The following is a 14,792-nucleotide window of genomic DNA, read 5'->3' as shown; positions in this document are numbered from 1 at the left end:
CATTCAAAATTTCATATTCGGATTTTGACCTATCAGAATCCAACAAGTGGCATAAAGAAGAAAACATTGGACAAAATAAAATTTGTTAGAAACAGACGAATTAACTAAATTAAAAATATTGTTAGGAATTCACGCTAATTGTTCCTAGCTAACTGTTCCCGGCTAACATTTAATTTATCGCAATTTACATTCTCGCAATTTTATTTATTGTTATTTAATTTCTGCACTTTACATACCGTCGGGACACATGTACAACAATACGTCGGATTAATTCTGAGACAACACGTTGTATAATGGGTCATGATATATATTTATTTATTTTACGCACTTTAAATAAACGGGACACGTATACAAGGTTTCGACTTATCATATTGACCCATCTATATATATATTTCGGAACAACCATAGACACTCTATATGTGAAGGTGGGAGTTGGCTATACAGGGTCGAAGTTGATTCCAAAATATATATATACTTTGAGTTGTGATCGATACTGAGACCGGTACACGGGTAACGATACGTATTAATTAATTTGAATATTATGTATTTAATTTATGAAATTATTGGACCATTGGACAATCGGACTATTAGACTGCTAACTTTGGACAAGTAAAATGAATTAAAATATTGATTATAACATATGAAACTAAACTAATCTTCAAGTTTGCCACTTGATTCTATCTTAAACCTCATTCGTATTTTGACGATTACAATTCGCATTCACAACTTTTCATGATTTTTGAAAACACCTCGATCGGAAAGATGAACCAACCGCACTTCATCTACGGAAAAAAAGATTCATGCACCTGAAAAACTTTCGAATCCAAATTCATAGTTTAACACATATCGTGTTGAATCCTCTGCCATCTATTAGCAAAAACAACCCTATAATTTCTTTTCAGGAAGCTAATTTTGTCACAGCTCCACTTCGACTTCTCAGTGAGACTACTCCTATTATAATCTCGATATTTATACCTTGTCCTTTCGCCGTCGTTACCGGAGAACCTTTTATATCCCACGACATCATCAGCAAATATACCAGCAGCTCATTATCTCTTCGGCGGAATCCGCAGTTAGTATTTTGAAAATCTCGTAGCACTTCTCCAGTTATACCTACAACGTTTATCCTAAGAAATTCATACTCTGAATGTGAAGTTTCTGAAAAACACCCTGAACTATGAAGTAGTTCTTAAAATGCTGATGAAGCAGCAAAAACTGTAAACGAATTTAGTAGTCAAAATTTGACGATAAAGTATAATGTGTTGGTGAAGCTCAGAAAAAGAGGAGATTTGGAACTGGAAAACGGATTGAGCAAAGTATGAAGGAAGGTGTGGATAAATCACAAGAACTGAATCTGCTTTCAAAGAATCCCAACGATTCAGTACCTGCTGAAACCGTTAGTAAGAACCCTACTCGATATTCTAAACCTTTTCGGATGATATCCTTCATCATCATCTTATCTTAGATATTATAAGATATCTTCATATCTTCCGTTATACATATTCTCCATATTTTCGGAGATATTTTCACAACTATTCCTATCTGCGATCATATATCTCTCCGTAACATCTACGTTACAACATAAAAGAAACTGTGTTAGTTTCTAAATTCTGAAACCTCCGAGTTTAAAATATGAGTGTTTTGAAGTAGTGTTGGGAACTGATGCATGAATTAGTATAATATAATGAAACTTGATCAACTTCATTATATTACAGTAAGTCATGTTAAGTTTCTAATGGAATGTGATGCTTCACAGTACCATCATCATGTGCCATGTTACACGACTCTTACATTCTACTCAATTTTCAAACATATCGAGAACATATCTTCCTGATAATTCTATTTTCACTTCTGAATTCTGGTAATTTGATAAATTAAAATCGTGTCATTACCATCTATTTTTGAGAACATTAGCTATGTTCATTCCAAATTTCATACCTACGAATTTCGGATCATTACTCGCTTGACTCAAAGTCGGGAAGAGAAAACGAAAACATGAAGCTTTGAAAAATAATGAAGAATACGAAGGCCGAAAACCACCCAGGATTTACAAACTGTGTATATCAATACGTATTGCAACGTAAAGACACGGGAGAATTAAAAATATTATAATTCCGAGAAAATGATAGAAGTAAATAGATTCTTCTGGCGGTAAATGAAAGAGAAGAATGAAAGATATGAAAGTTAGAAGTATAATAAGAATCAGGATTGGATGGAGCATATTGATGAATGAAGAAAGAATAGAAGATGTGAGGTATGGAAGTAAGGAAGGGAAGGATGTGGATTTATAGTGAAATATCCGACAGAGAAATCGAAACAGATTGGCGCATTAAATCAAAGAAGATCATAATTTCCTTATTCGCCGAAGAATCAAATCTTTTAGATTTTCAAGATTTTCTTTTAAATCCCTTAAATTCCGGAAATTCACTGTGACTACGTCAAAAGTTAAATCTCTATCTCAATTTCTTGTGACAGCTTCACTTGTAGGCTTCACACAATCGAATTGTTTTACCACTATTAATAAATGGTGATAAAACTCTAAAAATCAATTCATACTCGTCATAAAAACATTTTATTGTTAGTCACGACGATCTCGATCAAATTTCGGGGACGAAATTTCTTTAACGGGTGGGTACTGTAACGACCCGGAAATTTCCGACCAAATTTAAACTTTAAACTTTATATGTTTCCGACACGATAAGCAAAAACTGTAATTTTGAGTCTAGAAAGTTTGAAATCTATATTTAGGTAATCAGTTACCCTTTGATCATGACTGACGATTCACGAATATTTATGTGTATATACGTTATATACTTATTAATTGATAACATTAAAATTATTATAACTAGTATTATTATAAGTATCATTAATAAAATTATTATTGTTATTATTTCTATTATTATTGATATTAGTAATTTTATTATTATTAATATAATTATTAATTTTTAAAGATATATTAAAATCAATAGAAATCGATATCAGTACACAAGATAACAAGGGTTAGTTTCAAATCATCATCACAAACAGCTTTTATTTATTTATTTTTTTTCTTTTCTTCTGTACTAAATGATTCCTTGTGTCCATTTCCAATTACTATAATACAAAAATTGTTATCTGTCCACTTCAATTCTTCATTAACCAGCAACAACCTGGATCAATTATTTATGCATATAATGCATTCACATAAATCACACACACACTTCATTCTCCCCTCTTCTTCTGTCTTCCATCACTACCAGTCGATCCTCTCTATTTCGTGTTCTAATCAACACATACAATCACACACCACCATCACTTTGTGTTCCCTTCCTACTTCTACCAAGAACCCGTCATAACCGCCACCACCATAGTACACAACAACCTCCACAACCCACCATTTAACCATCTCAATCCATTATCTTCACCCTCACAATCATCCCCTTTGATATTGTTACTGCTGCTATAACTATTTCTGTTTATGCGTTTGTTTCGAACCATCTTGCTTGAGCTTATTCTCCGTTGAACCACCATAACCCTCGCCACCATGATCACCTCCACAAACACCCTATTCCAACGAACACCTTCTTCACCGAAGTCACCCATTATCATGAACCATCACCTTTACAAACCCTACAACTCAAGAACCCCAATCACACATGCTTGATATATTTCTGTGATAATAAACCATCATGAACACCACCACTTACCTGCGGCTACAGCTGCTTTTGTATCCGTTGTTTGTCCAAAACAGTCGACCCAATCCACCACCAAATCACTATTAAACCTTCACCTTTGTTACTGATATTTGCAGCCGTGGAATAACATTATCACAACCACCATCGAAGACCATTTAATCATCACCTTTGTTCCTGTACTTTCGTGCTAACTCAATTCGAACCATCAACTCCTGCAAACCTACAATCTGATTGTTACTACTGCTGCCGTTCACATTTTTTTCTTCTGAAACTTTGAACTAACAGAAGTATAAGAAATTCAGGATTTAATAAAGACAATATAGGGATAATGGAAAGGATTAAAAAAATAAATAAGTGGGTCACGGGTCTTATATGTTAACAGCTATAGTTGTCGACAATTTGAAGGGATTAAAGTTTCTTATAATCGATAACTTGACATTATTTTATTGATTAGTGGGTGACTTTGTGTTTTTCTTTTGTGTGGTTATCGATTACCAACCCCACTGCCACGAATTGTGGGATATTAGAAAGGGACGTACGAACCTCTTTTGGCTTATAAAAGTAATAATCGAATTATACAGCAATATATGATTGGGCCGAGGGTTTTAGTTTGCATGTTGGACCGATACAGTTTCATGTTGTTGGGCTGCTGGACTTTGTTACTAGGATGGGCTTGGCATTTGAAACTGCATATATTGACGTCTTAAAACAATTAAAAGAGGAATTTAAAACAAAAACAAGCTGATGGTTCACTGGTTAGGAGAGTTGTACTCTAAGCTAGAAGTTGCGGGTTCGAGTCCCGTCGTGGGCGGTTTTGTTCTTTTTAAGACTACTAAGGTATTAATTGAAATCTTAATTATTATTATTATTATTATTATTATTATTATTATTATTATTATTATTATTATTATTATTATTATTATTATTATTATTATTATTATTATTATTATTATTATTATTATTATTATTATTATTATTATCATTAAAATTATTAAATTAAGTATAACTATTATTGTTACTATCATTAGTAGAATTATTATTATTATAATTTTTATTATTATTATTATTTCTTTACATTATTATCATTATTATTATTATGTTTAGAAATAGTATAGTATTAATATTACTAAAAATATTATTATTTTTTTTACTACTTATAATATTAAGAATTATCATCATTTTTTATTATCAACATTAATATTATTAACATTATTAATATAATTAGTATTAAAAATTAACATTTTAAAAAAAAGTATTATTATTACAACTATTATTAATATTAATATTAGACTAAACAAATATATATTTTGTATATTAAAAATATATTTATTACATATACTATTATTATATTAATATCACATTTAATTATATGTTATCACAAATAATTATGTCATTTATAAAAACCATGATTCAAATAACAAGTAAAACACTATATGTAAAATTGTTCGATGTCAATTATATGTGTTAATATATATATATATAAATGATATAGGTTCGTGAATCCGAGACCAACCTTATAATTGATCATTGGTGTTATATGTATTTTTACTACAAAATACAGTATGGTGAGTATATAGTCCCCTTTTAAACTCTAAATATTTTGGGCTGAGAATACATGCGCTGTTTTTATAAATGATTTACGATATGGACACAAGTGATCAAAAATAAATCTACGTTGAGTTGTACCATGGCATATTTCTTTATACTTGGTAGCTAATATTTACGTGAGGAGCGTAAACGCGAATCCTGTTGATAGATCTATCGGGCCTGACAACCCCAACCGGGCTGGACGACCAGTTTTTAACGGTTGCACAGTACTTCGTTTCGTTACTACACTTGGTACGGTGTAGGGTTTATTTAAGAATATGCTGCTGTGATTTAAATGTTAAGTATGGTTACCAAGTGCTCAACGACTTTTCATACACGAGGAGTGTATTATGTATAAACATGAAATCTTGTGGTCCATAGTTATAACGCTGCTAGCATCAAACCTATATATCTCACCAACTTTATGTTGATGTTTTAAAACATGTTTATTCTCAGGTACGAATTAAGTCTTCCGCTGTGCATTTGCTCATATTAAGGACCTTACTTAGAGTCGATCATCGCAATGGAACCAGATGTTGAAGACTTCGTCCGGATGGATAAGGACGAGTCTTTACAAAAACTAATATAAATTTTAAAAAATAATTTATTGTATTATGATATCATGGCAATGTTATGATGATCGCATCAAGATTACTATTCATGAATCTTGCACAATTAAAAATAGATAAATATAAAATCTTTTTATTATAGTTTAGTACAGTAGAACTTATATAAATTAATAATGTTAGAACATGATATTTTATTAATTTAGCGAGATATTATTATATAGATAAATTAATAAATTATTAATATAAAAAATTCGCTTATATTTGTGAGTAATTTCAATGATTTGCCTAAGAAATCGACTAAGGTTAAGAAGTCACGAAGAAGACGCCTGACCCAAGGTGCCGAGAATGCTTAAGTTTTTTGAATTCACTAAAGATATTTGATGCTTTTCCTGATTGTTCTTTGGTTTAGGGATGTCGCGATGTAGATAATTCCTACTCTTTGACCGCTTGTTTGATTGGCTGCACTATATCGGTGTGTTTTTGTTGAATACTTGTTTGATTGGTTACTCTTTTGTTGCTCTTCTTATTGTTTAGATTTTGTGATTTGTTGTGAGTTTTTGTTCGGTTTTATGTTCTTGTTGAGCTCGGTAGTTTTATTGGTTGTATGTTTCTTGGGACTTCATTTATTTAATGAATTCTCAATTACTTTATAAAAATTTTAGATTTTTTGTGAGAATTTTTTCTGTAAAAAAAACAAAAAACTTCTTCCAATCTTCCAATCTTCCAATTATATTATATTGCTACACTAAAAACCCTAATAAATCAATTTCTGATAAATAATAAAAAAAAAAAAAAAAAACGAATTCGTTTTCGATCCGGGTCATAAACCGAACATAAGAACTTTCCTTGTTCTAAAACCCTAATTTTGATTCACTTTCAAAACACCACACAATTTTTAAAGATGTTTAGAGCCATTTCACACAATAAACCTTCAATCAAATCAATCTCTCAAACCCTTACTCAAAATCCCATCTTTTCAATCCCTAATTTACACTCACAACAACACAATCACAAACATACAAATACTGGAGGTGATTCCGTATTGAAACCCAAACTTGATGAAGCTCTTAACCTTGCAAATTCACTTGAAGAACAACGAGATGGGTTTTATGATTCCGATTTTTCCAAAAAAGAATTGCCCCCACATCTTGTTGTGCAAAACCCAGCTTCTAGAATCACAAGAGCAGGTATGCAAGACATTTTGACTTTTTAGGTCAATCTTAGTGATATTGACTTTTTAAATTCATGCATTTTCATTGCAAATTTATCAATGGACATTAGTTTATTTGTATTGATTGTTGAATTAGTTCCTGGGCATGATTTGTTTATTGGAAAATTTGTTTATTTAGAAGCTGATATTCACTTCTTTGACCTTTAAAGTCAAAGATTATGATGTTTTTGTATGTTTTGGATGATGCAGATACTTACTTTGGACCGGGAACTGTAGACACAATAAAATGCCATCTAAATGCTGAAGATTCTAGAGTAAATTGTCATATACTCACATATAATAGAACAAACAATCCTAGTTTCGTTTGTTCATATTGCAAATACTCAAAACATTAGAATTAAAATGACTATTTATGTTGCAGGGTGGAGTAGACGCCGTGTTTGTGAATGCGAATCTAACTGGAATTCAACAGAGAAATTTAGAGGTAAATCATGAACTCATTTTGTTTCAAACAATCAAATTTATTTTTTTTGGGTAAATATTATTAATAAAAGATATGTACAATGAAATACAAAGAACGGTAGCGAGCAAAAAACAACACTACCAACAACCAAGGCTAACACAGATAGACGCTACTAAACCAACCGAAACAAGAACAACTAGAATAATTACGGGATCTTCCATCTGTCTTTTAAGAGCCGCACCTTGCTGGAATCCTTAAACTTCAAGGTCATCAACTTCAAACGAACCGTAGAATAGATGCAATCGAACGCCTGATCCACGCTACGAGCTTTATCCTTAAAACATCGATTGTTCCTTTCAGACCATATGTAATATACCGACGCGGAGAACATGAGCTTCGCCACAACTATATTAGCAAGTCTTCTATGCGCCATTGGAGAAATATAATTAATAAACTCCTTCCAATCGTGCACATTACTCGGCACATCAATAAGCTGATTAACCTCCGACCATAGCTGCCTTGGAAACGAACATTCAAAGAATAAGTGAGTGTGGTTGTCCGGCTGTTGATTGCAGAATCCACAGATCAACGACACACCATCCCTGATTTCCCATTTCTTAACCTTGTCTTGAGTTTTGAGTTTCTCCTTAACAAGTAACCATGACATAAATGCATGCCTAGGTATACATTGGGCAAACCAAACTGCAGAAAACCATGCTACTTGATTCATACGAGACCGAATGGTATGCCACACTATTCCAACACTAAAGTCACGTAAGTTACCTTCGGCATCCCTCCATTGGACTTTATCGTTTCCATCAGTAAGAGAAGGTGGATGAATAAAATTCAAAATTGGGTACTTATTACCCCATGATCCTGGCCATTTCCAGCCTGTATGATCTACTATATCACATACATTCGAGAATTGCGAGAACCCAGCTGATCTAATGTCTCTATATGTCACCGTATGCGCTAAGGGACCAATATCGCACCATGAATCATACCAAGCAGAGCAGTTACTGCCGCTGCCAATTTGATGAATGATATGTGGCCGAACGTTATCACGGATAAGCAGTAACTTCCGCCACCCACAACTGTCATTCTGCTGAGCCGAGAGATGGTCAAAGGAAGGCTCTTGGTGTACAAATTTTCTGGATCAATAATATCAGAACATTCTGATGCCACACCCAAAAATTGAGAATAATGCGAAACAAATGCATTCGATACATCCCCACCTTCAAACGTATTACCTAGCTGGTCAACCACCCTGTGAATTTTACTTCTATGAATTCTACCTTGAACAATTTTGTGAAAGTAACTAGAATTACTATCACCTACGCGCAACCATTCCACTTTAGATTTTTGTTTCAAAAACCGCTCTTCATCCAACAAAGCTTCTTTAAAAAGCTTCAAAGTCTCACTTTCCTTTATCCTGATATCACGAGAATTCGGGTGACGATCCAGTTGAGCTTGAATATCATCAAGCTCCTTACGAATGTTACGAACTCGCTCATGTAAGTTACCTTTTGACCACATTAATTTCCTTAGAGGCTTCTTCAATAGGCGTAGTTTTTTCACAATTTGATACATTTTATGACCTTCTATAACATGAGTCCACCCAGTAGCAACAACTTCCATAAAATTCTCGTGATGCACAACATGATTACTGAACCGAAAAGGTTTCGGTTTAGACGTATCAACCTTGGGAATACGAAGAATTGCCGGGCTATGATCAGAGTTACGGTATGGTTCAAACATTGCAAAAGCATTCGGGTATTCCTGAACAAACGCATCATTAGCCATTATACGATCTATCTTTTTAAGAATACCTGATGTTGCGTTCGGACGTTGATTCCATGTAAAATGCAACCCGGTACGGTTAACATCAGTCATTCTCAACTCGTCAACACATTCTTTAAAATCCCGCATTGGGAGCGTAAGCCGAGAAGAACCAGAAGTAGATTCCGAAATCTTTAGGGAGACATTAAAATCGCCCATTAAGACCCACAGGTGATATCCAACAAAACCTTTATGCATTAAAAGCTCCCGCCATAGAACTCTACGTTGCATATATTTGTTCGCTGCATAGACAAAGGAAACAAACATCTGCGAATTATCCTGAACACATCTTATTTGGCAATGGATTACCTGATTAAAAACGGCTAAGACCATAAGGTTAATAACATCCGGGTTCCACTCAACAATTATACGAGTACCACGAACACACACTGAGTTATTCGAAGTCCATTCCCATCTAGGAAAAACTGCTGCACAAACTTGATTAAGTTTATTGATAGCAACATGCGATTCCAACACCGCACAAATCGACAATTTATTACTAACAACTACTTCTTGAACCTCACTTTGCTTAGGGGAGAGATTCATTCCCCTAATATTCCATGAAGCTATACTAATCATTGGAACGTTGAGCTCCGGGAGTGCTTGCCCCCTCAGTTTTGGTTGCCAAAAAATTCGCCGTTTCATTATCGTCCAGTTCCAAGTCACTTTCCTCTTCTTGCAACACATCTTGAATTGTTTTTGGTATCACTGGTATATCGTCCAACTCAGACAGCGAAGCAAAGGTATTAGTTGTTTGGATCAGATGAGCATGTCCACTTGGTCCAGCTGCAAACGAATTCGTCCCAGCTGAATTTGGCCTAGTCGGCCCATTGTTTTTTTGCCCAGTACCTTCATTAGTTCCCATATTCTTTTTTCCAACTGGTTGATATACCATTTTCTGTTTCTTTTTTCCAATAACAAACCCATGAGTTTGTTTGAGTTGTTTATTAGCCTGGGGACCTTTCCCTTTATTATTCACCATACGGAATCCATCATCATCCGCCTTATCTTCCACAATCTTTACTTTAACATTCTTTGGGCATTGTACATCACTATGCCCAAAGACCTCGCAACAAGAACACCTCGGAGACTTCCATTCGTATTCAATGCGCACTACATCCATAGTTTTACCTTGTCCATCAAATCGAGGTGTAGCCACCCTGAGTGAGTCTTTTAGCTCATGTTTAGCCGAAACTTCCACCATTGCCCTTGCAAATGAAGGTCTACCCCATGATTCCATGCACATTGTACTAGTATAGGCATCCAACATCATGGGATTACCAATTTTTGATGCAATTGCGCTCAAGCCATCTTCGGTGAATCCCATTAACGGAACATCATACAATTTAACCCAGACCGGCACTTTAGAAAGGTCTTCTTTGGTTAAGGATATATCCGGTGACCAACGATTCAAGATAATAGGTGAATTTCTAATCAACCATGGCCCATTTTCTAACACATCCAACAACCCCTTCTCATTCATGAACTTAAAGAAAAAAAATCCCTTTGAGTTCATCATTGACTTCTCAATGCCATATTTTCGCCACACATTATTTACATAATTTTGAACCACCGGAAACGCGATTCTTTTACCAATGAAATAACCATATAAAGTGTTTTGATACCTCTCGTTGGCTTCTTTAACGGATGACATTGGAATCTCTACATCCACACCATCTTCTAGCGCACCAGATTGCTCCAGTAACCTAAAATTCACCTTCCGATTATTCTTGTTGTTGTTTATGACATTTAGGTACGACACCTGCTGAGTAACAATTGGTGGACTAGTGTTCCCATGCAACGGTAATGGTGGATATTCATCATCCACCCTTTGATCCTTCAGATTCAGTTTATCATCTGAAGTACCGCCTCCTTCAACATTAAGAACGTCTTTAATACGCTCTGATTCCGAATTCGAAGCGGAAAAAACACTTCGTTTGTCTTCTTGATCCAAAAGATCCTCTTGCTCGTAAACTGATTTATTAGAGTCATCACTTTCATGCATTGATTCCACAGTAGATGAATCATCAATTTTCTTGTTAACTGATTTATTAGAGTCATCACTTTCATGCCTTTCTTCCCCGCCTTCAATAACCCGACTACGAAGAACCCTAGTCGTTGATTTTGAAGGAGGTTTTTTGTTTGTTCCTCCTGAATTCTTACCCATAACCGACGAATAACAATCTTCAATCAAATTTATTTTCCTAATTCATAAAAAAAAAAGAACTGTAATTTTCCTAATTCATAAAAAAAAAGAATGATTATAACAATATATTAATATTTATACGATTGGTTGCAGAGGGAATGGGGGAAAGCGGTTCTAGATCGTGTAGGTCTCATTATCGAGATATTTCATGCTCATGCTAATACTAAAGAAGGAAAAACATTTTGACTTTTTGGGTCAATCTTAGTAATATTGACTTTTTGAATTTATGCATTTTTATTGCAATTTTATCAGGGACATTAGTTTATTTGTATTGATTCTTGAATTAGTTCCTGGGCATGATTTGTTTATTGGAAAACTTGTTTATAGTCGTGTTAATTTAGAAGTTGATAATCACTTCTTTGACCTTTAAAGTCAAAGATTATGATGTGTTTGTATGTTTTGTATGATGCAGATACTTACTTTGGACCAGGAACTGTAGACACAATAAAATGCCATCTAAATGCTGAAGATTCTAGAGTAAAGTGTCATATTAACATATAATAGAACAAACAATCCTAGTTTCGTTTGTTCATATTGCAAATACTCTAAACTTTAGAACAACTATTTATGTTGCAGGGTGGAGTAGATGCCGTGTTTGTGAATGCGAATCTAACTGGAATTCAACAGAGAAATTTAGAGGTAAACATGAACTCGTTTTGTTTCAAACAATCAAATTTATTTTCCTAATTCATAAAAAAAAAAGAATGATTATAACAATATATTAATATTTATACGATTGGTTGCAGAGGGAATGGGGGAAAGCGGTTCTAGATCGTGTAGGTCTCATTATCGAGATATTTCATGCTCATGCTAATACTAAAGAAGGAAAGTGATAGAACCAAGAACTATAAAGATGAAATTAGGCTAGACTTTTATTAATAACAAAAGATAGTGGCCCGATTCAAGAGGGGCAAGGTCTCCAAATACATGAATAAGATAATAGTAATAATCTGAATACCTCACACAAGAAGAGCTAGCCTATTATTTTATACTATTATTAAAATACTGAAATTAGGGTCTGTTCTAGATGAGACTTGTGTTGCTCCATACTAGAGCTGTAAATTAGAATGTCATTAAAGAAAAACAAGAATAAAACGCCGTAAATAAGGGCGAAATAAATCGTTCATAACTTGTACTTGTAAGTGGCTTGAATGGGGTTCTAAAAGCTGTTTTCTTGATATCATGGGCTGTTACTCTAATTTTGATAGTACCCAGACCGTAAATCAAGTTTTGAAAATACCCTTGCCCCATACAATTGATCAAGTAACTCGTCAGTGTTAGGTATAGGGTATTTGTCCCCTATGGTTAATTTGTTAAGAGCCCGGTAGTCGATGCACATTCACCACATATTGTCTTTCTTTTTTACTAGCAAAACTGGGCTGGAAAAAAGGGCTGGTACTCGGCTGTATAAAATCAGCTGCTGCCATAAGCTGCTCGACTTGCCTTTCTATCTCAGCACATTTAAAATGTTTGTACTTAAACATAATAAACATGTTTTTAAAAATTTTAATAATGTTTTTTGTTTGTTGTAACGTGTAGGAAAGGAAGTGGTGGACGTGGGTTTATTAGTGGTGCTGGAGAAACAGAACTTCAGCTTCAACGAAGAAGGTTTTATACCTTTTTTTTTTTTTTTTTTTTTTTTTTTTTTTTTTTTTAATAAATAATTTATGATTCCATATTTGCTAAGGTAATCATTTTGACCCATTAAACATCTAAATGTGCATAACTTTTCCCTTTTGGGTGATTTTTGGAATTTAAAGCTACCAACATGTTTTAAATGTGATTTTGGAATTGTGGAATGAATATGGACGATTTGGGTCAGCTGGATAAGTATTTGTGGCGTCAACCAAAATGATGTCATTTTGGGTAAACTATATTATAATGAGTCTCTACTACTTTGCGGGTTCGTAAGCTGAAAATGCTTAAGTTTTGATGAAAACCGCTTATGGGTTGGAAAGATTTGGTAACGACAATGAGATATGACAATAAACGAGAAACGCACTAAAAATTTATACCTACAACATAAATGATTATTAAAATATAATGCGTATATTCATAATAACTACGTATTATCTAAGGTCAACCTGTACATGTATCTGCAGGTGCTTACCCGGAAAATTATAAATCTCCACCTGGTGGATTCTACTTTGACGATTGCGTTTTTTTTTTTCTTACGAAGTTGGTTGAGGATTTTTTTTTTTTTTTTTTTTATTATTATGAGGTTGGTAAACTTTTTATGTAGATTATGATCATAAATTAGGTTTTAATATATTGATCTTTTTTAGTAGGATTATAGATGAAAATAGTATAATCATTTGACATTGAATGTATAATTAAGATATTTGTTTGTTGATTCTATGACATTTAAAATTTCATGGGTCTGAGTAGCCACCTGCTTGGTACTTAATATCCAAATACTAACAAATTGATTTGTACATAAATTATCAGGTGCATGAAGATAATTATTTGTGCATGAAGATAATTATTTAAGAAAAAACACCAATACGATGGAGTATAAAGGGCATCAAATCAAGGGTTGCAGCTATGTATGTATGCAGTCGATAACATTATTAGATATGCCACCAGACAATATTACTTACGTGTGTACTTAGTAAACAACGTTATTAGGTACACACGAAGAAAATATCCCCCAGGTCGTTTGATATTAACTATATAAACAGACAACCATTTTGAAGACTTAATCGCTTAATATAAGCTATGTTGAAAAACGTAGCCATTTTTGTGTATGCAAAGTATTGCAAACACATTCAGAAGTTTACACCCAACAGCAACCGCCACAACGTGCGATCTGAACTTCAACTAGTTTGTATGCTAATAAACAAAAATTAATAACCCTAACTATTATAAATGTGTACATTCCTACTATATTCTCATGGCGTTCACTTTTTTTTAAAGGATTTTACATGATAAACATTACTTTTATAAAAAAAATGTGTGTTTAATTATGATTAATCCGTTTATTTTTAGTGAATAGTAACTAAGGTTATTAGGTTTTTAACAAGGGCTCATAATTTCTAACAAGTTGTATTAGAGTTTGTGTACATTTTGAAAGTTTGGAGAGTGGTACTCAACCTACATTTATGATAGATAAGTTTGATGGTTCTTATATTGTCTTTTAAAAGGTGTATATTGAGAAATTCCTACACCAGAAAAGTTTACACAAATAATTTTGGGGTATAAAACATGTTTACATGAAATATGGGGAATTTATGTTGTTAGATATGCAAACACTTGACGTACCTTAACATTCTCTGGCCAAATT

General features: G+C 33.6%; 1 protein-coding gene across 3 annotated transcripts; it reads left to right on the top strand.

Moving 5' to 3' along the window:
- Window positions 1-6,676: 6,676 nt before the first annotated feature.
- On the top strand, window positions 6,677-13,884 carry LOC139847896 (GTP-binding protein At3g49725, chloroplastic-like). Of its 3 annotated transcripts, XM_071837628.1 has the most exons (8): window positions 6,677-7,017; window positions 7,251-7,315; window positions 7,423-7,485; window positions 11,922-11,986; window positions 12,086-12,148; window positions 12,256-12,285; window positions 13,049-13,117; window positions 13,612-13,884. In XM_071837628.1, the coding sequence occupies exons 1-4, from the start codon at window positions 6,732-6,734 to the stop codon at window positions 11,946-11,948; spliced, it is 441 nt and encodes a 146-aa protein (XP_071693729.1). In that variant the 5' UTR covers window positions 6,677-6,731; the 3' UTR covers window positions 11,949-11,986; window positions 12,086-12,148; window positions 12,256-12,285; window positions 13,049-13,117; window positions 13,612-13,884. The 3 variants fall into 3 exon arrangements, with proteins under 3 accessions (XP_071693729.1, XP_071693728.1, XP_071693730.1); XM_071837627.1 differs by lacking the exon at window positions 12,256-12,285; XM_071837629.1 differs by lacking the exons at window positions 13,049-13,117; window positions 13,612-13,884 and having other exon boundaries at window positions 12,256-13,039.
- The last annotated feature ends 908 nt before the right edge of the window (window positions 13,885-14,792 follow it).

Source organism: Rutidosis leptorrhynchoides, chromosome 5 (genome assembly GCF_046630445.1).
Source record: "Rutidosis leptorrhynchoides isolate AG116_Rl617_1_P2 chromosome 5, CSIRO_AGI_Rlap_v1, whole genome shotgun sequence".
Lineage (NCBI taxonomy): Eukaryota > Viridiplantae > Streptophyta > Magnoliopsida > Asterales > Asteraceae > Rutidosis > Rutidosis leptorrhynchoides.
This window is presented reverse-complemented; position numbering and strand designations above follow the sequence as displayed.

Excerpts from the sequence above, each read along its gene's own strand:
- LOC139847896 (XM_071837627.1), top strand. The coding sequence starts at position 6,732 with ATGTTTAGAGCCATTTCACACAATAAACCTTCAATCAAATCAATCTCT. Across the intron at positions 7,018-7,250 it reads TTCTAGAATCACAAGAGCAG|ATACTTACTTTGGACCGGGA; the intron begins GTATGCAAGACA and ends TGGATGATGCAG. Across the intron at positions 7,486-11,921 it reads TTCAACAGAGAAATTTAGAG|ATACTTACTTTGGACCAGGA; the intron begins GTAAATCATGAA and ends TGTATGATGCAG.